Raw genomic sequence first — 26,460 nt, forward strand, 5'->3', positions numbered from 1 at the left:
GTTGGTGCTCACAAAAAAGAAAGCTCGTTGTTAAGCCTCGAAAGTCGTAAAAGCCAGTATGAGATCTCTTCTATGGGAGGCAATAGCATCCCAAAGTCTACTAGGATTTTAGGTTCAACCACAGACTGTCTTTTATCCAAACAAGACTGGGAAGTCACATCAAAAGGCCAAGCAAGACCGTGAGCACAGCAGCTGGGTGTCCTAAGTTTAAATAATAATAATAATAATAATAATAAAAAAAGGAGTAGGGAGAAGCCAAGGAAAGCTGCAGAATGGCGAGAATCGGCAGAGACGCATGGGAGGGATGAGACGGAAGGAGGAGGGAGTGGGCAGGGGTGGGGAGAGAGGAGAAAGCCGAGTGCGGACGTCGGGAACAAAGCTACGGCGGAGTCTGGCGGAGGCACTAAGGGACCATGGGGTGTTTTGAATAATTATTAAAATTAGCATGTGTCTGCGCCATCCTGTGGGTGTGGCGCAGAGCGGAGTGTAAACTCTAGCGGGGCTGGAGCAAACATTGGATTAGCGGCAGCAGCCTGCCAGCCTGCGCGAGGAGCGCGGGGACCAGCGCGCACGCCGCCGGGCACCATGGCCTCGTCTCAGGGGAAGAACGAGCTGAAATTAGCCGACTGGATGGCAACTCTGCCCGAGAGCATCCACAGCATCCCCCTCACCAATCTAGCCATCCCAGGTAAGCGCGCAGAGGCTGCGGACGGGGCGCTCGGCGCCCGCTGCACCTGCCCCGCCCTGCTTTATCTGCCGCGAAGTGGTAACTTGCCCCGATGCCCGAGGGACGCAAAGTCGTCCCCACGGGTGGGTCTCGGGCCGGGGGAGTGCGTGCCTGGGAGGCTCCGGCCTCCTGGCGTTGCCCAAACCTCTGGGACCGTGGCGCGGCGGGTCAAGGTGACTGCTTTCGTCCTGGGCTTCTGAAGCAAGCGGTGCGGGGCTGGGGCAGGGGAAAGGCTCGGCCCTGGGACGGCGCCTCGCGCCCCTCCCACGGTCTTCCTCGCAGACTTGGGGGTGCGGGCGATTTCTGAGGCTCTGCGGTGATAGGGCGCATTGAGCGCGACCTGGTGTCCTAAGGGCTTGGCTCTGGCTAGTGGACCTCCGACTCCGTCCCTGTCACGGAATCGCGCGGATTAGGTAGATTTCTCGGTTAAACCCTACCCGAGTGATTAATATCCGTCCTCAGTCTCCTGTACAGAGACAAAGCGCTTCCTGAAGCACGGAAAGTTCAGGCACCGGCGGCGGCGGGATCGCTGCCGTTGACCGGGAGCCGGAGGGGGCCGTTTCCTGGTCTGCGTGGACCCGGAGGGCCTGGCCGGGTGGCCACTGTCTGGATTCTGGTTCAAGGGCTGTTAGCAACGCACGGCGCCCACATCAGGAAAGCAAACCCTTGCGGACCGTGCGTTTGTTGCTCGGGACAGAAGCCGGGCAGGGGAACCTGCGTGAGCAGCGGCGGAGGGGTGGGATCCACACGCACAGCCTCGAAGGAAGGAAGCCTAGGCAAACCGAAGGGGACAGGAGGGATCCAGAGGCTTTGGCATATCGCGCACGACTTGCACCAGAGGACTGGGCAGGTTTTTGGGGCGGTAGCGCGCAGCAGCCCCTAGCTCAAGTGTGCAGGACAGAGGGTCGTTTGAAAGCTGTACCACCGTGACAGCTGGGGACACGACTGACTTCGTTACCAATCTGATTTTTCACTTGGGTTGAGGGTGTAGATGCTTGATCCTTCCAGGACCCGGCTAGAGGGCAAATTACCCACAGGTAGTCCACCGCTGGCCTGAACCGAGCCCGGTTATTAGGCTCAACCTTCGGGTGTTACCTCCTTTTGCTCTGCCCCATCCAGCGTCCCCTCTCAGCCTCTGGGGAAAAACATGATTAAAATAAGAAAGAGAACGGTCCTGTTGAAAATCCCAAGGAGTTCTAACCAGCAGCGCTGGAATTGATCAGTAACTCAAATCAATGGTCGTTAGTCAAGTGGCCGCTTGGCTGTTAGGACAGGCATTGGCTGCACGCTGGGCGCCAGCCCCGGAAGGGAAGGGTTTGTTCCCTATGCCCTTCTTCAGGAGGTGGCTTCCCAAGAGCCCAGGTATCTCCAGGAAACAGAACAACCCAGCTCCTCAGCTCTGCACTTAACCCTGCTACCTGGGTGAGCCAGAGGATTGCTCTTTTGAAGGATACTGTGGAAAGTACACAACTTTGCTGGCAAAATTCCACTCTCACTTCCACACGCATTCCTATCCTCTTTTCTTACTATTTGGTTTTCAGACATTCACATGTTCTTACCTGATGATTTCTGTACACATAGGAAGTAAAAAATGCAAGGACTCTGATGCCAGCCTTGTTAGAGAACTCTCCAGAGACACAGGGAATTTAAGTCTAAATTCACATTACTACTTCTCAGGGATGATATGATACCATGTCTGAATCTCTCTTGCATTTCTGTAATACTTCACTTTTCAAAGTCCTAGTATGTACACCAGATCACAGAATCCCTCCCCAAACCTCGAGAAAGAAGCAGGCTGTGCTGGTACTATTAACTCCATTTCACAGGTGTAAAAATTGCTGCTAAGTGAAGGCAAATAACCTATTATCAGATCAGTGATCTGATCCCTCAAGTGATCCTTAGGGAAGATCTAGGAATTTTGGATGGGAATGCTTTGGGGTTCATATATAGATGATTAAGTGGCAACACGTGCTAATCATGGTGAGGGAACAAGGAACTAGGCTTTAGCAGGATAAAGGGCAATTTTCCTTTTCCCATAGGGACAAAGTGGAAACCTGAGGTCAGAGACTTCAGTATTCTAGTAGACATAAAGGTGATGACTTTGGATGGATACAGTGGGAATTTCCACTGCTTTCCCAACCCCTCTGAGTATTATACTCAAAATAGTTCCTCTGCAAAGTCTCGCATTCTCACATCCATTATTTCTGAGGGAAAAAAAACCATGTATTTCACCAAATCCATACACCTGAATTTCTCCATGATTCTGTAAAGTAGGTTTGGTAGATCCACATATAGAAACCAGCTTTTAAAATGGATTTGGTACCTTTCTGCATTATTTAACTGTGAGAATTTTTGGAGGAAAAACAACATTCAAACTTTGATAGAGAAGACTAATTGGAGACTATTAAACACTAATGGAATAATTGCCTTAAAATCATGCTAATAGCTTCCTGGCTGCTACATGTTTACTTGGCCAGTTGCTACAGCCTGAATTAAGTAATTATCGCCGCCATTTAAAACCACTGCCGATGTACCGCACAAGTGTTTCTATGGAAGAGAATGGCTGCTCAGTCATTCTCAAGGCTTCAGGTTTTCTTACGTGCAGCAACAGGAGTGAGGAGCTGCCTGATCATGAGGCTGCCACTTGGGGCAGCGGACCCAGATTATCCAGGGCTAGCACAAAGAACAATGTGCAGGTGTGTTACAGTGCCCACCAGGAGTGCGGTGCATCTCCAAACATTTCTCAGGGGCCCACATCTTGCATACTTTCAGAGTCAAATCTCTCAGTGGCTGTTTTACATTTAAATGGCCTCATGATGTAGTACTGACTGGCCGAGGGAATTAAGTACTTGGTATTAGAAGTTTTACTTTCAATTAATTTTTCAAAGGAATGGTACTGTTAGCACACATTTATCATTATTTCCCATCTCTTAGGCTTATTTATCATTTTTTCCTATCTCTGGTGACACCAAACTCAGTTTTCATTCATATGTGTTTAACAATATCCTGGCATTATGGAGTATGAATGAAGCTTTCTCTCACCACAAGCTGGTGAGGGGATAAATAGGGATGGAGGCATGAAAACAAACTATACAATTTAGGTGAAAGTGAGTCTGATGAATTTCTGGTATCTCTGAAACCAATTTCTAACTCTATGGTCATGGTGCCTCCAGAACTGTTTGGTGTACAAATACCCTTCATGGGAGCAAGCAGGCTGTTGCTTAATCTGGGGAAGGTGTCGGTGATCTGGGTGTGTGATAGGGAATCTTTCTCTCCAAAATCTAAAATATCAGGAAGGGTTTTTATTCCCGGGAGGAATCTGCAATGCATTTTCTGATATGTGACAGCAAATAGAACATGTGATAACAAAAGGTTTGCTGAAAATTTGTGGGACTGGAACCTCAGAAAAAGCATACATTTCCTTGGTGTTGGAGGAGGCCATCTAGAGGACATGACCCCTGGTTGACCTGTGAACTGGACCAGGGCAATCAGAAGCTCCGTACCCCTCCTGGGTGGGAATAAACATTTGGCGCACCATTCCCACAGCTGGAGTAGTTTTCAAGGATGCAGCCTTGAGGGAGTAATGTGTTGTTAACACCATCTGAATGCTGCATGTGATTGAACCTAGTTAAGGCCTCCATATAAGCGTCTTTTTTTGGGGGGTATCATTAATATACAATTACATGAGCAACATTGTGGTTACTAGATTCCCTGGATTATCAAGTCCCTACCACATACCCCATTACTGTCACTGTCCACCAGCGTAGTAAGATGCTATAGAGTCAATACTTGCCTTCTCTATGCTATACTGCCTTCCCCGGGCTCCCCACCCCACATTATGTGTGCTAATCATAATGCCCGTTATTCCCCTTCTCCCTCCCTTGCCACCCACCCACCCCAGTCTCTTTCCCTTTGGCAACTGTTAGTCCATTCTTGGGTTCTGTGAGTCTGTTGCTGTTTTGCTCCTTCAGTTTTTGCTTTGTTCTTATGCTCCACAGATGAGTGAAATCATTTGGTACTTAATCTTTTCTCTGCCTGGCTTATTTCACTAAGTATAATACCATCTAGCTCCATCCATGTTGTTGCAAATAGTAGGATTTGTTTTCTTCTTATGGCTGAATAATATTCCATTGTGTATATGTACCACATCTTCTTTATCCATTCATCTACTGATGGACACTTAGGTTGCTTCCATTTCTTGGCTATTGTAAATAGTCCTGGGGTAAACGTAGGAGTGCATATGTCTTTTTCAAACTGCAAAACTGCATTCTTAGGGTAAAGTCCTAGGAGTGGAATTCTGGGTCAAATGGTATTTCTATTTTTAGTTTTTTGAGGAACTTCCATACTGCTTTCCACAATGGTTGAACTAATTTACATTCCCAACAGTAGTGTAGGAGAGTTCCCCTTTCTCCGCATCCTCACCAGCATTTGTTGTTCCTATTCTTTTCTATGTTGGCCATTCTAACTGGCATGAGGTGATACCTCATTGCGGTTTTAATTTGCATTTCCCTGATAATTATTGATGTCGAGCATCTTTTCATGTGCGTGTTGGGCCATCTGAATTTCTTCTTTGGAGAATTGTCTGTTCATATCCTCCACCCATTTTTTTAATAGGGTTATTTGCTTTTTAGGTGTTGAGGCATGTGAATTCTTTATATATTTTGGATGTTAACCCCTTGTTGGATATGTCATTTACAAATATATTCTTCCATACTGTAGGATGCCTTTTTGTTCTGCTGATAGTATCCTCCGCTGTACAGCTTTTTAGCATGATGTAGTCCCATTTGTTCATTTTTTATTTTATTTCCCTTGCTAGAGGAGATCCATTCAGGGAAAGGTTGCTCATGTTTACATTCAAGAGATTTTTGCCTATGTTTTCTTCTAAGAGTTTTATAGTTTCATGACTTTACATTCAGGTCTTTGATCCATTTGGAGTTTACTTTTGTGTATGGAGTTAGACAGTAATCCAGTTTCATTCTCTTACATGTAGCTGTCCAGTTTTGCCAACACCAGTTGTTTTAGAGGCTGTCATTTCCCCATTGTATATCCATGCTTCCTTTATCATATATTAATTGACCATATTCTTGACTTTATATCTGGTCTCTCTATTCTGTTCCATTGATCCATGGGTCTGTTCTTGTGCCAGTACCAAATTGTCTCTTGATTATTGTGGCTTTATAGTAGAGCTTGAAGTTGGGGAGCATAATCCTAGCTTTATTCTTCCTTCTCAGAATTGCTTTGGCTAGTCGGGGTCTTTTGTGGTTCCATATGAACTTTAGAACTCTTTGTTCTAGTTCGTTGAAGAATGCTGTTGGTATTTTGATAGGCATTGCATTGAATCTGTAGATTGCTTTAGGAAGGATGGCCATTTTGACAATATTGATTCTTCCTATCCATGAGCATGGGACATGTTTCCATTTATTAGTATCTTCTTCAATTTCTCTCATGAGTGTCTTGTAGTTTTCAGAGTATAGTTCTTTCACTTCCTTGGTTAGGTTTATTCCTAGGTATTTTACTCTTTTTGATGCAATTGTGAATGGAATTCTTTTCCTGATTTCTCTTTCTGCTAGTTCATTGTTAGTGTATAGGAATGCAACAGATTTCTGTGTATTTATTTTGTATCCTGCAACTTTGCTGAATTTAGATATTAGATGCTTCATATAAACTTTTAAGAATCTGGTGGGCTGATGTGGATATCTACTTGTTTCGCGGCTGCCCAATACAAGCCTCATACATTCCCTTGTGCCCAACACAAGCCTCATATGTTCCCACTTTTGACTAAGCCCTTTCTATTTCTATTGGGCCATGCAGTCCATGTATGAATGCTCAAATTTACAGTCAGGCTGAGAGAAAGAACGCCATATTTGACTCAAACTGATGACTACCAGTCTGGAGTGGCCTGCCTCTTTTTTCAGTCTCTCTTTGTCCTCTGTGTACAGGTACCAGTTTGTGAGCCAATGCATGAATAAGAATTTTTGATTGTACTATAGATAAGTAACATAGAAATGCTTTAGAAATCAATAATGGTACCTGTTGATGTTGTTCATTTCTTTCAGAAAATACCAACACCAATTAGGAAAAAGGGTTTTACTTAAGGAAACTAGGTGTTTATACAGCTCTGATTTCTGTGGTTGTGTCTGATTTTATTGTTTTTAAATTGCTCCCATAGAGCTATCTCTTCTCCTGTTGCCAGTGTTCCTGGGGACAACTGCTTCTTCCTTTTTTCTTGTAATTTACTATTTCTGTTTTTATTTGGATGAGACTATCTACAGGACAATCTGGGATTGGGTCTAATTGTACAAATTTCTTTTAAAAAGCAGGGTTTTGGGCATCATTTTAGTCAGGATAGTGATACAAAAGTTAACCTTTCAAGGCAATAAAAAAGAAACAAAATTGTTAAGGCTGAATATCTTTCTTGTGTTGCCTTTCCAATCCCAGTTTTGTTTTTATTTTGTTGACAAGGAAAAACTGAAGAATATCTGGAATATAATTTATTTTACCAGCCAGGACTTTTTCTTGAGGAATTGAACTGAACCACCATTATTAATACAAAGTAAATACTTATGCCTTTTTATAGTTCACAGTGTTTTCTCATGTATACACATGCTCTTTACATGTTCCATCAATGATTGTCTAAGGCTTTGCTACTCAAAGTTGGTCCAGGGACAAGTAGGAGCAGGTACATCTTCGTAGAAATGCAGCATCTCAGACCCTACCCTGAGACCAATGTAATCACAATCTGCATTTAACAAGATCACCAGGTGACTTTTCTATACTTTCAGAGTTTAAGAAGCATTGCTTTAAGGTATCTTTATGGGGATCCTTTATGTAAGCAGCAGAGCCTAGTCTAAGTTTACACTTTTGACTAAGCTCTTTCTATTTGGCCATGCAGTCTACCTATGAATGCTCAAATTTACAGTCAGGCTGAGAGCCAGAACTCCATATTTGACTCAAGGCTAATGGACCAGGTTGGGAACATTTCTAACTGACATTATGGTTCTTCATGCACCTTGCACACCAAATGCGATTTCGTTGCTACTTAAGTGTTCCAATTAGGTCACTGTGATAAATGTAAAACCTTTCCCCTCATTGCCTCAAAGTCCTGCTGTTTGTTGGTATCAGCCATCAACAGCACTTAAAGTCAGCCCATTTGGCGATGCTGGTGGTCACTAATGACAATTTAGGAAACTTCCCTGTATAGGTTCATTGTCCATTTGGTCTCTTATCTTTGTTGTATTACAGGCCCAGCTACTTTTGTTACATTTATATTTTATAGGTTACAGATTCATTCAATTTATCTATAAGCTAGAACTTTCCAATATTGCTCTTGAATAATAGTGATATTATGAATGCAAAACTGTGGTAATAATCAGCATCAGAAAGCCATCAAAAACAAAGATAAATTAATTTTTGATAAAAAAATGATCAATCTTGTTTATATTTGCAAACCATGCCTCATTTATTTGATGCTTGATAAATATGGAATAGAAACATGCATAAATGTGTTTATAAACTCACTTGTTTGCATTTTATTTAGCATAATCAGTGTTCTAAAATAGTTAAAATAAAAACCCCTCAAATTGCTAATATGGATATCACAATGTTTATATGTTAAGGCTCACACACTTTGAAATGAAAATGTCTCCTATCCTTACTAATAGTTTGTTTTCTCTTATTTAATTCCAACCCACCCAATCAAAACAGAGTAAATTATGAAGAGGAAGAATAATCCTATTGAATTCCATACATCAGCAATCACAACAGGGAATATTCGGGAGGGAAGACTGACAAATGAAGGCACAGGGACACAAAAGGAAGTGTTCCCGAAACCCTGCCAGCCCAAAAGTAAAATCAGTCCTATTAACTGTCAGTTTTGATTCCTCCTAAAGGACTTCCAAATAGTTCTAGAAATCTCTGGGCAAATTCTTAAGTATGTTTTACAAGGCAATTTGGGGTATTACCATGTACATAGTTTCTGCCATTTTCCTTCGTGTTTTGAGGCAGCTTTGGGGAGTTGTCTCTTTTGCTGCTTTGACATATAGAGGAAATGCTTCCGTAAAACAGTCCTGCTGTTGACAGTCCCACCAGGGCTTGTGCTACGTCTGCAGAGACCCAGCATTGAGAATGTTAATGTGTAACAAGGGCTGTGGATTCCACTATGGCCAAAGGCTCCCAGAGGTGGGCCCCTATGTGGAAGCCAGCTTTTCCTGCTGACATCTCATCACTACTGATGCCATGAGTGCCAACACTGCCAAAACCTTTTTCAATCTTCTGCCTGTATGGATGTCAACAAAAGTGACATCTTTGAATTTAGATTGATTCTTCTGTTGTCCCCTGGCCTTAAGACTCAGGTATGAGTTTATGAGGGCTGGGCAGAGGGCAATGTATGGGATAGATTTTATTCTGTACTCTGCATCGTTCTCAATATTAGCTCACACTCTGTGCTTGTGTGTGTGCATGCACATGCATAGTGTATATTGACTTTCTCTTAAATAACTTCTTTTCCAAACAGCTTCTTGTTTATTTTTTCCTATAAATAGACCTCTGGTTGCTGTTATCTAAGTAATCATTTCTCCAGACAGATCCAGAGTAGTAATACAGCTGGGGATCTTATTGTTCCCAGTGAGCAGCCTGGGACAATGTAAATAGACCCAATTATCTGACATAAATAAAAGTAATGGCTAACACCTCCATTGTTTCAGAGCCCGTTAGTAATTGATGTGCTCTGAGCCTTCAAGAAAAGGTTGGTTTTCATACACACATATGCCCATCAATGCACACCTTTTAATTGTTGGTTTAATTGTTGTTTACTACTCTGTTAATCTGGAAATCTACCTATTACCACCAATGAGGCTGCCTCTTACCCACAAGCATTAGTTTCTGGAAACCAGAGAACATGTCCCCTTGATAGGAACTTCTAGACACAGTCATGAGATTTGACATCCTCAAGAAGCTTATATATTCTTTATCCTTCTCTGGGTAAGGTTAAGATCAGTCTCAGAAGGTTGGAGACCAGAAAAATATCTAAATCACATAATCCAGAAGGCAAAGAAAAGTGAGAGAGAAATGTACCATGGTTCAGACGAAATTCTGCTGCCAGAAGCTTTTTACAACACCATATGCTTTCATCATGCTTATTAAGAGAGGGAGATGGTTCAGGAAGAGGGGCAGGAGGAGATGGTTAAACATATTTGAGAAGCAACCAGAATTAGTCACCTCCGGAGATCAGGTACCGAAACAGATGGCCCATTGATTTGTTAGATGTGCTCTTGTTTTGTTCCTATATTTCATTACAGATCCGGGGAGTGGACAGCTCTTATACTACTCTACCTTAAATGCCAGCTAATTCTATATTTCACTTAGAAGAAGTCTTCCTGGGAATTAATTTTTATGAAGCAGCCATGTTTATCCTTAGTCAACATTGTAAAATGATGGTTATGCTCCTTGATTCACTTGGAGAATTTTTGTTTCCTGAAGCATAGTGGACTATGATGAATGACAATCTTAGTTGCCTGCTAGGCTTTCCTGGAGGTCCCCGTTAGCTTGTTGGGTGGTGAGGAGGAAAATGCACTTGAAGGAATCCTAATGGGCAAATGGGAACTTATCTCAATGTATGTCTCAGGCCATACTCCCCTGTTGCCATATAAAGAGGAAGAGGAGAGGACCAGGGCTGACTTAGTACGGAGTTAGCCTTAACCACACTCTTGACAAGACACCTGCCATTGGCTATTCTCAGGAAAAAAAGGTCGTCAGAGGGATATAAAGATCCTGCCTTGAAAGTTGATAGAAGGGAAGGAAGGCTGCAGAACTGTTAAGTTTTGTTCAGTCTTTATTACCCCTTATGTCCTCATTGTTCTTCATATCAGCTCAAATTCCTTGGCCCAGCATTAGAATCCCACTCTTCAAAGTGTCACTAATTCTTTTTCTCAGAGCTTTCCTGCTCTGCTTAACTGGAAAAACTCCAGCTCAGTTAAACTCAATTTTCTACCTAATCTATATACAGAAAATTTCAGTGGCTAAACATTGTTAGAGAAAAATTACACAACCCGGGTGTCTTGACTCACTAGAAATTTCGACCATAAATCTTTCTCTCATCCCCAGTAAACTTATTCTCCTATCCTCTGAGATAATTTCATACCTCTTCCTCCTCTTCAAATCAACATCTCCTTTATATCTCACTCAAAATTAATGACCTCTTCTCTCATTTTATGGAAAATATCAATGCAAACAAACAAGAACTTTCTCAGTTTCTCACCATTAATACACCAACCCAACCTGTATCTATTTCTGCATATTCTGCATTTTCTTCAGGTAGGATGAAGTCACGGACCTGCCCCTACCAAAGTCCAACTTCTTCACCTGTGGTCTGCATCCCATGCACTCAACTGTCTTCAAAGCTCACTTCCAAATTTCTCCCCTTTCTCCCCTACATCATTATTTTTCTCTATCTCTACTGGATTACTCTAGTCAGTACACAAATATATGTAAATATTATCAGTCTTTAAAAAAGAAACCCTCTTTGTATATCTTCCTTTCTACCCATGCATTATTTCTCTGATTTATAAAAATATGCCTGCTGTCTTCAGGTTGTTATTTCCTTTTCTGTCCCCAGCTAAAGCTAATCTCAGTATTTCTCCACCACTGCATTAAAATTGTTTTTATCAAGGTTTCCAAGGATCTGTATTTTGCCAAAGCTAACAGTTATTTCTGTCTCATCTTATTTGACATTTCAGCATCATTTGATATGGTTGACCATAACCTTCTTCTTGAAATATGTTCTTTTGGCTTCTTACGGCACTTTATTTTTTTGTGTGGTTAAAAAAAGCCACACACACACGAGATTTACTCTATACAATTTTTAAAAAATTGTTAGCTATAAGTGCAATGGCATACAGGATATCTCAAGAGCATTGTCTTCTTGCATGACTGAAATTTTATATCCTTTAAATAGTAACTCATAATTTCCTCCTCCCATCAGTCCATGGAAACCAGCATTCTACTTTTTGCTTTTATGAGTTTGACTACTTTAGATACTACCTGAGTATAGTATTTGTTCTTCTATTACTGGCTTATTTTACATCCATAGTGTCCTCAGGTTTCATTCATGTTGTAGTATAGGACATGATTTCCTTCTTTTTCATGGCTGCATAACATTCCATTGTGAGTATATACTGCATTTGTTTTTTCATCTGTCAATAGATATTTAGGTTGTTTTTATGTCTTGGCTATTGTGAATGATGGTGCAGTGAATGTGGGAGTGCTGATACCTCTTTGATATCCTTACTTCAGTTCTTTTGGATAAATACCCAGAAGTGGGATTGTTGGGTCATACAATTTAATGTTTTGAGGAACTGCCATATTGTTTTCTATAGCAGCTGTACCATTTTACATTTCCACTAACAGAAAATAAGAATTCTAAATTTTCCATATATTCACCAACACTTTTCATTTTCTGTTGTTGTTTATAATAACCACCCTAATGACTTTAATTTCCACAATGATTAGTGATGTTAAGCATTTCTTCATATATCTGTTGACTATTTGCATGTATTTTTTTTGAGAAATGTCTATTCAAGTCTTTTGCCATTTAAAAAAATTGGGTTATTTGATATTTTGCTATTTGGTTGTAGGAGTTAATTATGTGTTTTGGAAATTCATCCCTTAATTTCTTTCACTAATGTTTGCAGTTTTCTGAATTCAAGTCTTTACCTCTTTAGTTAAGTTTATTCCTAAGTATGTTATTTTTTGATGCTGTTGTATGGGATTATTTTCTTAATTTCCTTTTCAGATTGCTTATTTTTGTATATAGAAATGAGATTGATTTTTGTATGCTGGTTTTTGGATCCTGCAACTTACCTAAGTGCATTTATTTTAACAATTTGTGTGTGTGTGTGTGTGTGTGTGTGTGTGTGTGTGTGTGTGTGTGTGTTTATCTAATCTTTAGGGTGTTCTACATATTAGATCATGTCATCTGTGAACAAAGATAATTTTAGTTCTTTCTTTCCTATTTGGATGTCTTTTATTTACTTTTCTTACTTAATTGCTTTGATTAGATTTATAGTATTATGTTGAATAAAAATGGTAAAAGTGGGCATACTTACTTTGTTCCTGATCTTAGTGGGAAATTTTTCAACTCTGTATAATGTTAGCTGTAGGTACTTCATATATAAACTTTTTTATATTAAGGTAATTTCCTTCTATTCCCAGTTTGATGCAAATATGAAAGGGTGTTGAGTTTTGTCAAATACTTTTTCTGTATGTATTAAGATGATCATGTAATTTTTATCCTTTGTTTTGTTAATGTATATCACATTGACTGACTTTTTTTTTTGGTATATTGAACCATCCTTGCACTCCTGGGTTAAATCCCACTTGGTCATGCTGTATGATCTTTTCAGTGTGCTGTTGAATTTGTTTTGCTAGGATTTTGTTGAGGAGTTTTGAATCCATATCCACAGGGGATATTGGATTGTAGTCTTCTTTTCAAGTCATGTCTTTGTCCAGCTTTGCTCTCAGAGTAATGCTGGCCTCACAAAATAATCTGGAAGTGTCCCTGCCTCTTTAGTTCTTTGGGAGAATTGAAGAAAGATTGGTGTTAATTCTTTAAATGTTTGCTAGCATTCAGCAGTGAAGTCATCTGTTTCTGGGATTTTCTTTGATCAGGTTTTTGATTACTGATTGAATCTCCTGATTAGCTATAGATCTGCTCATATTTCCTATTTCTTCATGATTTATTCTTGGTAGGTTGTAAGTTTCTAGGAATTTGTCCATTTTTTCTAGGTTATACAGTTTGTTGGCACATAATTTCATAATTTTTCATACTAGTCTCTTTTAATCCTTTTAATTTTTGTGATCTCACTTATAATGTCTCCTTTTTCATGTTTTATTTCATTTGTTTGAGTCTTGTCTTTTTTTCTTAGTCTTGATAAAGGTTTATTTATCTTTTCAAAAAGCTATTAGTTGTGTTGACTTTTCTCTATTGTCTTCCTATTCTCATTTTCATTTATTTCCTCTCTAATCTTTAATATTTCCTTCCTTCAACTAATGTTGGGCTTAATTTAGTCTTCTTTTTCTAGTTCCTCAAGGAGTAGAATTAGGTTATTTGCTATCTCTTTCCTTTTTTTAGTTAAGGTATTTGCTGCTATAAACTTCCTTCGTAGTAATGCTTCTGATGCATTCCATAAGTTTTGGTATGGTATGTTTTCATTTTCCTTTGTCTCAAGATATTTTCCAATTTACCTTTGACTTTTGACCCATTGTTTATTTTAAAATATATTGCCTAATTTCTACATATTTGAGAAATTTTCAGTCTTTGTTTGTTAATGATTTCTGGTTTTATTCCACTATGGTCAGAAAAGACACTTGTTATTATTTCAGGATTTTAGATGTGTTGAGACTTACCTTGTGACTGAACATATAATCTTTCCTGGAGAGTGTTCCATGTGTGTTTGATAAGAATGTGTGTTCTGCTTTGGTTGGTTAGAATGTTCTATATATGTGTGTATATGACTACCCTTGGTCTATAGTGTTCAAGTTCTCTTTTTCCTTATTGATCTCCTGTCTGGATGTTCTCTCCATTATTGAAAGTGGAGTATTGAAATCACTTGTTACTATTGTGTTGCTGTCTGTTTCTCCCTTCAGTTTTGTCAATGTTTGCTTTATATATTTAGGCACTCTAATGTTGGTTTTGGGTACATACATGTTTTCAATTTGTATATCTTCCTTATAAATTGACCCTTTTGTGATTATACAGTGTCTTTGTGTCTTCTGACGGTTTTTAACTTTGTCTGATATAAGTATGGCTACCCCTGCTGTCTTTTGCTTACCATTAGCATGGAATATCTTTTTCCATCCTTTCATTTTCAACCTGTGTCTTTAAATCTAGAGTCTCACATTTTAAGAGGATCATGTACCATGATCACATGGGCTTTACCCATGGTATGCAAAGTTGGTTCAACATATGAAATTAATAAACATGATGTGCCATGTTTATAGATCATATGACCCTTTCATTAGATGCAGAGAAAGCATTTGACAAAATTCAGTAACATTTCATGATAAAAACTCTCAACAAATTAGATATAGAAGGAACATACCTCAGCATTATAAAGACCATATATACAAAACCCACAGCTAACTTCACACCTAATAGTGAAGAAGTTAAGAACTTTTACTCTAAAATCAGAAACAAGACAAAGATGCCACTCTAACCTCTGCTATTCAGCCTTGGATGGAAGTTTTAGCTGCAGCAATTAGGCAAGAAAAATAAAAGATATTGAAATTGGAAAGAAAGAAGTAAAATTGTCTTGGTTTGCAGATGACATGATCTTATATACAGAAAAGCCTAAAGGCTCAGCCAAAAAGTTGTTAGAACAAATTAATTCAGTAAAGTTATAGGACGCAAAATCAACATACAAAAATCAGTTACCTTTCTATAGACTAACAACAAAATTTATGAAAGGGAAATTAAAGAAAATCATCCTATTTATAATAGCATTAAAAAACAATAAAACACTTAAAAACAAATCTAACCAAGAAGATGAAAGATTTGTATACATTGAAAACTATAAGACATTGATGAAAGAAATTGAAGATAACAAATTAATGGAAAGATATCCAATGTCTGTAACTCAAAATAGTTAATATTGTTAAAATGTCCATACTACCCAAAGTCATTTATAAATTCAATGCAGTTCCTATCAAAATTACAATGCCATTTTTCACAAAAACAGGAAAAGCAATCCTAAAATTCATTTGGAACCACAAAAGACACTGAATAGCCAAAGCCATCTTGAGAAATAACAACAGAGTTGAGACATCACTTTTCTTATTTTGAACTATGCTACAAAGCTACAGTAATCAAAACAGTATGGTACTGGGCTAAGAGTAGGCATATTGACCAATGGAAAAAACTGAGAGCCCAGAAGTAAACCCATGTATACATGGTCAACTATATTTGATAAGGGAGACAAGACTACTCAGTGGGGAAAAAATAGTCTTTTCAATAAATGTGTTGGGAAAACTGGATATTCACATGCAAAAGAATGAAATTGTATCCCTATCTTAAACATACACAAAAATTAGCTTAAAATAGATTTAAGACTTAAACATATGACCTGAAATTGTGAAGCTCCTAGAATAAAACAGGGAAAAAGCAACTTGATGTTAGTCTTTGCTATGACTTTTTGGATATGACACCAAGAGCACAAGCAATAAAAAGCAAAATGATTAAAAGTAGGAATACATAAAACTAAAAAACTTCACACACAGTAGAAGAAATGCTCAACGAAAGGAAGAGGTAACCTACAGAATAGTAGAAAATATTTGCAAACTATATAGCTGATAAGGGATTAAATGCCAAAATATATGAGGAACTCCTACAATTCAATAGCAAAGAGACAAAAACAAAAATAATCTGATTGAAAAATAGGCAGAATATCTGAGTAGACATTTTCCAAAGAAAGCATAAAAATGGCCAACAGTTGCATGAAATCACTAATCATCAGGGAAATTAAAACTACAATGAGATGTCACTTCATACCTTTTAAATTAGCTATTATCAAAAAGATATAATCAACCTGGCTAGAGATTCTGGGGGCCTCTCAAACCTTTTTTGTGGATGTATCTTTTCTGAACTTCTGCTTGTAGATTCCTAATTAGAGGGATTTGCCAGGTTTCCCCCACCCCCCAGGATCTCATAGTCTCTCACTCCTTCTAATGTCTGTCATCATAGCTCCCACCTCTTTTTTTATTCTCAGCAGCTCTCAGGCATCTAGAATATGCCAGGTCCCATCAGGGCTTTGGGACAGGCAAAACAGCGGTCAGTTCCTTGGGCAGCCCTCTGAAAAGCCAGCATGTTGGACACACGCTCTACTCTTCTCTTTCCCCTGAGGGAGATGCTGCCGTGCTATACTGGCCTGTCTGTTGTATTGCTCTTCCTCTGGAGCAGCAGCGAGCCACCCAGCTCTCTGCTCAGTGGCCCCCAGGTGTCTGGAGTGTGCTGGGTTCCATCAGTGATGAGTGAGGCAAGACAGAAGCCAGTCTCAGGCAGCCCCCACAAAAAAAGTCAGAACATTGGTAAGATAGTCTAATCTTTTCTTTTCCTAGGAGAAACTGGGCATTTCCTCTCAATTGTGTGACACTGTGGCAAGGGGAAGGACTATGGCTAGAGTGTGCCACAAATTTTCCTGCCAGCTTCAGTGCGGCTGTTTGCACTTGTGGGGGGTGCAGGAGCCTCTAACTTTGTTCCTGGATTTCTTGTACAGGGAATTGGTATATGTATTCTTTAATCAGTGTCACCAGGGGAGGAAAAAAGGTTTGGAGTTTCCTACTCTGCCATCTTGTTGATGTCAGTCTTGATTGTACTAACTTATTTTTCTGACTTAGGTCATCTTTGCTAGCTATGCCTTCTTTTCTTTACATCTAAAGAAATGTTGGAATACCCAAGACCCAAGTATTGAGCACTTTTTCTTTATAGCTACACTTTTCCCTTAGGTGACAATATCTAAACCAATGGTTTGAGGTAATATCTATATATTGATGATTTTTAAGTTTATATTATTACCCAGACTTCTTGCTGAACTTTATTGTCATGGATCTCACTGCCTTCCCATCATTTGTATTTGACTGTTCTATACAAATCTCAAATTTAACATGACCCAAAAGAACTACTGAGTTCACCATCCACTGCCAAATTTGTTCCTAATCAAGTTTTCCTCATCTAAGTATTTTTCTTCACTATCTGTCAGTTTCTGAAGCCCAAAACCTTGGAGCGATTCTTCTTTTTTTCACCCCTCAAACGCTAAAAACCACTTAATCAGTAAACCTGTTGGATATTTCTCTAAAATGCATCCTAAACCCTTTCATTTCTCACTACTTCCACCATTACAGCCCTAGTTAGTGTCATCTCCCACATGAATTAATCCACAGGTTTCCTAACCAAGTCCCCTGCCCTCATTTGAACTTTTACACACAGAATCTTTCAAAAGTATAAGGGTATATCATTCACTTGTTTAAAATGTTCTGCATTTACTTGCCACATTACTGATCCCTGTTTATCTTTCTGACCTCAAACCCTTCCACGCTTTCTTACGAATCCCAGCCATTCTTTGTGGCCCTCATATCCTCCAGATTTCTTTGTGTTTCAGAGGTTTGCTTAGAATCTTCCTCCAGATCATTACCAGTCTGTCTTCTTCTGTTTCCTAGTATGTTACCTTTTCCTCAGGAGATAGTCCCTGACCATAGTAGCCAATGCAGCTTACCTCCATCCTCATCATTTTCTAACAATTGCTTGGTTTATACCTTCTTCATAGTGCTTAACTATGACTATTTATCTATACATTGACTATAAGTCAACTGAGTATAATATAAACTTCTTGAGGGCAGGACCTTGTCTTCATTTTTTCTGGAGCCCAGAATATGTCTGGCCTATAGTCATTGTGCAATACGTATTTGTGGCTAACCAATGACAAAGCCAATGTAGAGGGTCTCTGTGTACAAAGGCTTCAGCTGATCTGAGAATAAGGCAACCCAAAGAAGGAATATGAGTCAGTTCCACTATTCAAATTCTAAGAAGTCCTGACCCACAACAGGTTAATTTCAGCAAAGGGATGATTTCATTGAACTTTAATATAGACTCCACCGGCCCCAGTGTTTTTTGAATGAGACATACGACAGCTGAACCAAGCGAAATAGGAAGTTGTTTTGTGCAGCAGTTTTTAGCCAGTGTGGTACTACATGTTCAACCAATGTTCTTATAACTTCTACATTCATATGCTTAATGATTAGTGGTCATAATAAAGTCTTTGAAGATTATCTTGTGCCTTCAAGAAAAAAAAACTTTGCTATTTTTAATACTGCTTTGGTTTTTAAGTTTGGTATTCTAATTTTCTTGAAGTTGGTATTTCAGGTATAATCTCTATAGGGACTTATTTAACTAAAATATAGAAATAATACCCAACTCCACAATTACTTTGAATAATGGTTTTATTATTTTATTAACGTCTATAAAAGAACATGGGAAATTCTATTTAAATATAACGAAAGTATACATGATATCCACAAGGCAAAAAAACAGGATCCATCTAAGAAACCAATATAATTGATTTCAAACACCATGTACAAAAGGTGTGAGAGCTGGCATTTAATTGCATAAATGTGTTAAAACAATGAAGATGATACCTAAGTCCCTGTTCACTGTGCTTGGAGCTAGAAGAAGCATAAGGAAGGGATAAAACAGTGCTCACAGCAGGTAGTGTGAAATCAACCGGTGATAATAAGAATAACTGCTACCTAATTCAGGCAGAGGAGGTATAGTTTAAAAATGCAGGTTCTGGTTTCAAATACCTGGGTTTAAAGCCTGGCTTTGCCATTTATTAGCTCTGTGACTTTGGAAAAATTACTTACTCTCTCTGTGCCTCAGTTTCCTCAACTGAAAAGTCAGGATAATGATAGTACTTAATAGGTTGCCATGAGTACTTCATAGGAATAGCACTTCTTAGGTCACTGTTAGGATTAAGTGAGGATACATGTAAAGTGACTAGCAGTGGCGGTCATACACAATGCTACCTGTTCATATTTTATTTGTGATTTTCAATCAGGATGAATAATTGTCAGAAGTGAGAAGATAGTAAGGAAAAATGTTTCTAAAGGCGATGAACTCTTGTGGCAAGGCAATATGTATCTCCAGGTAACAAGGGGGAAAGAAACCAAAAGAATTTCAGAACTCAACAGTCATTTCTAGAGGTTGTGAAAATTGAGGTATAAAGTACATGAATGTCACAATTTCCAAGAGGAAAAATGGTTCTCAGAAACTTCATAATGGATATGGATGTTCTTCCCATCACTCCTCACCATGTCTGCCTAGCCAACATCTTCTCCACCAACGGGCAGATAGTTCCCCTCTCTGGCCTCACTCATGTGCCCCTCCCATAACAGCTCATTCTCCGTACCCAGAATTGTAGGGTATGTCTGGCCTATAGTCAGTGTGCAGTATGTATTGTGGCTAACCAATGACAAAGCCAGTGTAGAGAGGCTCTGTGTTCAAAGGCTTCAGCTGATCTGAGAACAAGGCAACCCAAAGAAGGAATTTGAGTCAGTTGCCATGAGTGGTTTAGGTTTGTGAGCCATTAAGAAAGGAAGAGATGGTAATCTCCATGCTGGGTGAAGGATCACCTCATACCATGAACAGCGAGCTGCCTGAGAGGGAGGAGACCACCACTGCGGTCCTGCGTCTGCAGCCAGGTGTCGGGCAAGTCACTGAACTCCCGCAGTCTCTGGAGTTAACCTCTGTGAAACTGCACAGCTGTTGATGTGAGCACACTTGGTTCAAGCCATAGCTTACTTGGGGGAGCCACTGAAAACTCTCTGGGTTACAATTTCCTCCATTCTAAAGTGGAGATAATGACAGTACCAACCTCACATCCTTTGTTGTGAGGATTCCATAGGATAATATATGTACTCTACCTGTGACAGAGTAAGTGGTCAATAAATATTGCTCTTTTTACTGTTCCTTCATGTCTGATTAACCCCACTTACTTTGGGAACAGGGTCCCCGGCAGGGCTTCTCTACACTCCTTTGTCCTTGTCCCCCTTCAGTTAAAGCCTCCGGACTTTTCTCTTTTCGGTTTTCAGGCTTAGGACTGCCTGAGGCCCCAGAACAGTCCAGCCATAAACAGGGAAGTGAAGAGGGCTGCTTGCACAGTTACCCTACTGCGTCCAGCCCTCCGCTCCTCCAGCGCAGCTGGGTGCAGAGAATGAGCTGCTGCGGGAGGGGCGCGTGAGTGAGGCCGGAGGGGGGTAACGATCTGCCCGTTGGCGGGGAAGATGTTGGCTAGGCAGACACGGGGAGGAGTGACGGGGAGAACATCCGCATCCAGGGAGGACGGTGACCGGCAATAGTTCTGAGGCAGCAGAGGAAACGGGCGCCAATACGTGAATAGAGATAATAGGAAATCTAGAAGCAGATTTTCCGGAAACAGGGAAACTTCAGCCGGATTGGACTTCCTCATATGAAGTTGACATGTCCAAGTCTGAACCTTAGACACCATCATAGGTGACTAGGTTTTTCTCTCAAAGATTAAGTTCTTCAGCTCCAGGCTATACCATATCCGAGGATGGGAGCAGTTCTGCATGAGTCTCCCCACCCAGTCCCAGAATACCTTGTGCCCGACTGAGCTGTCTTTTACTGTGATTTATGTGAAAACTCCCAGTTGTTACAAGTTCATATAATAGGTAACGGAGCCTAAATTTTAAGAAGATTTATAAATTTGAAGATTAATTGGAGCTATTCTGATGAGCTTTAACAAGAGTCAAACAAAAAATTGAAATATAAAATATGTAAGAGTCATCAACATAACTGTGATTTAACTGTGGCTTGTGAGAAAAAGACCTCGGGCATATAGCCAACTGGGAGCTGACTGCAAGGCGGTAGTGTGACACAGCAGCAGTAATGCGTGTGCACGCTTGGGCTACATCACCAGATGTAGTTTGTACAAGAAGGATGTGACAGTCTTATTAGGCAGAGCCACAGGCGACGTGGTGCCCAGCTCTAGATTTCAGGTTTTCACGGAGCCTGTGGAAAGCTGCAGTGTGTTGGAGGAGCAAGGGATGGGAGATGGCGGAGAGGCTCTACTGACTCATTTAAAGTTTCTGAAAGCTAAATAATATGGGAGTAGAACTACCTCTCTTCAAACACGTAAAGGAGTGGTCTCTGCACCTCTAAATTAAAGCAACCGAAAGAATTTAAAGGGATGAAGGTTTGGCAAGCAGAAAGGCAAGGAAGAACCTTTCATCAGTGTGGTTGTTAAGTAGTGAAATCACCCTTTCTAGAAGAAATGTGTAAAGAGAGGCTGGGTGGTCAACTTCAGAACATCTGCACAGCACTTAAGCCAGATGACCTCTCAGGCCGTTCCTGGTTCTAAGATGCTGTGTGATGTAGGGTATGTTACCTGGTCTCTTTGAACATCAGTTTCTTATATGAAAATGGGGGTAGGAATAGTGCCCTCTTCATATGATTGTTATGTGAGTTAAATGGAATAATTGGTGTGAAACATTTACCTAAGTGCCTGATGCCTAGTAAGCTCCCAATGAATGAGTTGAGTTATATATAATTACCTAATGAATTCCTGACAGACTGAATAAACCAAATCTCACTGATCACTATTTCTGCCTTAACTGTCCTCCATTTATAGAATGTTTTTGGTGTGTTTTACCTTCATTTTTATAAAGTTTAACTTATTGTTTAATTGCCTAGTAGGATTTAGCAATCTCTTCTAGCAGTCAGGATGTAAACTGAAAATTGAATACAGCAGGAACAAAACCCATTTTAATTTAGAGCCTAAATATATTTCCAAGGCTATTAGATTAAGAACAATGTTTTGACATATCAGTAGCTGCAACTTATTTTTCTCTTGTGTCAATGTAATTACTGAGATGGACCTCAGCATTAGAAGATGTGCAGACTCCTGGCTGTGGAGTCATTTTACACAGATTGGGATCCCCTGGGCCTTTCCTGAAGTCAAGATACCAGAATAACCCCAAGGGCCTGACTTCGAGCATACTTCTTCAGGGAGAAAATGCTGTGTGCAAAATTTTTTGGAAAATGTTTTTCTCCCTAAAGCCAATTTACTTTTCAGATAGTTCATTATGTTAATGTACAATTCATCTAAGGGTCATTTAAACAATTTAATAGGGAGCACTCTAGTATTTGGCAATGGTTATTAAATTTTAATAAAATGAATGATTAGGAAGAGAAAAAATCTACTGGACTTACAGCCTAGAAATGTAAGAACAAACAAAACGCTTTGCAAAAAGTTGCTCAAAAATAAAGGTGTGTGACTCATGGAGAAAGTAACTTGAATGTGGCTCATCTATTTTGGTTTCAGTTGTTCAATGAATATGCATTTAAATATTTGACTACTATTGTGTGTGTGTTTTAATTTTTTTATTGAAGTATAGTTGATATATAATATTATATTGGTTTCAAATATAAAACACAGTGGTTCAACATTTACCCATATTATTATTAAATTCTTACCCCAACTAGTACCGTTACTATCTGTCAACATAGGAAGATGTTACAGAATCACTGACTGTATTCTCCATGCTGTACTACCATTCCCTGGGACCAACTTATATTATGACTGAGAATTTCTGTGCCCCTTTATTCCCCTCACCCTCCCTGTCCACTCACCCCAACCCCTCCCACATGGTAACCACCAGTCACTTCTCAGTGTCTGTGAGTCTACTGCTATTTTGTTCATTTTGTTTTATTTTGTTTTTATATTCCACAAGTAAGTGAAATCCTATGGTGTTTGTCTTTCTCCACCTGTTTTATTTCACTTACCATAGTACCCTCTAGATCCATCCATGTTGTTGCAAATGGCAGGATTTCTTTCTTATTTGTGGCTGAATAATATTCCATTGTGTATATGTACCACATCTTCTTTATCCATCCATCTATGGATGGACACTTTGATTGTTTTCGTAGCTTGGCTATTGTAAATAATGTGGCAAAAAACATAGGAATGCACGTATCTTTTTGAATCAGAGACTTTGTTTTCTTTGGGTACATTCCTAGAAGTAGAATTACGGTGTCCTGTTGTATTTCTATTTTTAGTTTTTTCAGGAACCTCCATGCTGCTTTCCTGTGTGTTTTAGGATATTAAATCACACACTTTATTGATATCAAGAATTTACTAAGTCAAGCTTATTAAGCATGGAAATCATACATATAGAACCAACTTCTCATCCCCTCTAGTGCAGGTGCTAAACTGGACACTACCTTTTTTGTTGATAACTGGCAGTTTGGACTCCTAGGGTGGAGCAAGTCACTCAACATTTTTGTGTTTCTGTTTCCTCATCTACTAAATGGTTATATCAACGATTGCTTTCTTAAAAGGAAAGGGATTCTATGTTAATGCATTTGGAGCCTTTATAAAATATGCATGATAATACCAGGATCAGTAAGATTTGACTATTTAATTTTGTGAGCGTTTATAGTGCTGACAGTATTTTAGATAGAGGAGGGCAAAATAATGGCAATTCAAAATCTAAACACTGACACATGCTTATTAATTTAAATAGGAAAATAGTGCGACTTTTTAATTCCAAAACATGTAATCTGAAATGAGCAATCATTTTTAAAGATTTAAGTAGTATTTTATATATATGTATATGTATATAAATTAAAGAAAGTAATTTATAGTTCTAAAATATTAGCAAAATATACATAACAAAATTTACCATTTTTTAGTGTCCAGTTCTGTGATATCATCAAGTGCAGTCACACTGTTGTGCAGCCATTGCTGCCATCCATCCACAGAACATTCTTTATCTTACAAAACTGAAACCTCTGCCCACTAAATATAACATTTTGAAATTACTTTTATTTCTCACCTGTAAAGCACTTTTGATATTAAGAAACTAACAAAGATATTACAAAGATATAGTATATATTTTGTTATTTGTCCATCAACAGTCTTTTAAGAAAGATGGGAACTCAAGGCTCAGAGACACTTGGTAGCTTGCTCTCAGTTCTTTCTTTCAATTAATCACAGAGTCAGAACTGGAACTCGGGCCTGTTGGCTCCCAGTCTGGGATTTTTTTCTGCTGAATCCCATTGTTAATGCAAAACTAACTTGTTTGGTTCACCTGTTCTCTCAAGGAACTGGGATTATATTTCTTTTATTGTCTTAACCTATTGTAAACTTTGTATTTGCATTCCAGGTTCTTTTAATGTCTAGTATTTGTGGGTTTTTTTTTTCTGATGGGATTATATCACATTCACTTTAATTAAGATTCTTTATTCTTTAAATGATATTTGTAGAAACTGATCTTAAAAATGAACTTGCCCAGTGGATGAAGCCAGTGACATAAGCCGGCCACAAAAAGACAAATACTGGATGATTCCACTTATATAGGGTATCTAAATAGTCCAACTCACAGAATCAGAGTAGAATGCTGGGTGCCAGGGTCTGAGCAGAAGGGAGAACTGGAAAGTCATTGAACGTGAGCAGAGTTTCAGTTTTGCAAGGTGAAAAAGTTCTGGAGTGCCATTGGACAACAGTGTAAGTGTTCTTAACATATTGAACTGCACACCTAAAAGTCATTAAGATGATGAGTTTTATGCTATGTGTTTTTTGTTTGTCTTTCTGCTACAATTGGAGAGAAAAAGAACTTGTCCAGTCAGATCAAGTTTTATGGTTTCTGACATAACCACCCAGAGGTTTAGTCTGAAGTTTTCTGCCATATTTGTAACTCTTTGAGGCTCTAACACCAAGAAAGGGCATCTTTAGTTTTGCTCCTGGCTGTGAGGCACATAATCTTGTTTTCCCTCTTCTTATTTCATTTATGATCTCACTGATTGAAGATGGTCCAATTACATTACCTTCTTAGATCTGTTTCTTTAGTGTGATATCAGATTAATGTGCTCTGTTCTCTTAAGCATCCTGCTGGTTAGGGTTAATAAAATAACATGTGGGCAGTTTTCAGATTCCTTATATTGGAGACATATTCCTGGGAGGATTCACGCTGCCTAGACTTCCCTGCCGAAGATGATTTCTCTTGTTGGATGGAATCAGTGGCACCATACTATGACTTAGATGAGGTCAGGATTCATTCTTTCACTCAGAAATTATATTCTACACACTAAATATATTCCAGGCCAGTCTGGGGCTGGAAATGGTGGTAAACAAGAGAGATTAAACAATTCCATTCAGTAGTAGGAAAGGGACTATAAATAACAACAGAGAAACAAGATCTCTTGAAAGACTTCACCTTTATCAGAGGAGCATGTTGACTTTTATTGACATATTTGAGCTCCAGGACAAAACCAGTTGTCTTGGAGGGCTTCATTTTTTGTATCCACATTACAATTTGCAGTACACACACAATGGTTGGGCCCATAAACACTTTTAGGTCATTATCCATGTCACTTGGGCCAGGAATAGCTAATTAAATAGCAAGAATGTCTATCTGTATTTTAGGTAGTCCCAAATATCCAGATGAATGCCTGACACTTGCACCTTTTGCAAACATATTTTTGTGGACTCACTCCCTGATCCTCATGCTAGAAGGTGGGAGCAGGGAGGGAAGCCACAGCTGAGGTGCTCATACCCCAGTTTTTTTAGCGTCTGCTTCCAGGCCGGGTGACAGTTGCTTGTAATCATATCACACAGTTTATTTACCTGCTTCTTCCATTTCAGGCCCTGACCAGGGTAATATATAAAGGAAGCATCTCTTTTTTCCCTTGGTCCTTTTAGAAGTTGTCTGTCTGGTTGGAGAGCATTTGCTGAGTTTTAGGATCACACTGCCCCCTAGAAGTCTGAAGGAAGTTGCTTCCAAGGTGATGGGAAAACAATTGTTGGTTTTGCTCCTTAGTTGCAATTCCAAAGGTATCATCTGACTCAGCTTCAGGAGGCTGGAAAGTGCTCACGCCCGGCAGAAGTGCAGTTCTAGGAGATCTAGTAAAAGTACTTTAGGAAGAGATCATGGTAATAGCTGCCATTTATCGAGGGCCTGCCTTTTGACAGTCACTTACACATACTAACTCTGTATCTTACAGTAACCCTGTGCAGTCAAAATTATTCCCATTTTACAGATGTGCAGTGATTAAATTTTGGCTCACAGAGATGTTAGGAGATGGACACCCAGTGCTGTCAAGTTTCCAAGTGCAAGCTTTATTTCTTTAGTTAGCTTTTAAATTAAGGCATATATCCTGAATATAACTTCTA

At 39.4% G+C, this 26,460-nt stretch overlaps 1 protein-coding gene across 1 annotated transcript in view; it reads left to right on the forward strand.

Annotated features, from left to right (window-relative positions):
* Nucleotides 1–345: 345 nt before the first annotated feature.
* Nucleotides 346–26,460, forward strand: part of PLCXD3 (phosphatidylinositol specific phospholipase C X domain containing 3) — a 153,317-nt gene continuing 127,202 nt past the window's right edge. Inside the window, exon 1 of the mRNA XM_017671223.3 lies at nt 346–688. Within this exon, the coding sequence (XP_017526712.1) occupies nt 586–688 (103 nt within the window). The 5' untranslated portion in view covers nt 346–585. The remainder of the gene's footprint in view (nt 689–26,460) is intronic.

This window comes from Manis javanica, chromosome 1 (genome assembly GCF_040802235.1).
Source record: "Manis javanica isolate MJ-LG chromosome 1, MJ_LKY, whole genome shotgun sequence".
NCBI classification, from domain to species: domain Eukaryota; kingdom Metazoa; phylum Chordata; class Mammalia; order Pholidota; family Manidae; genus Manis; species Manis javanica.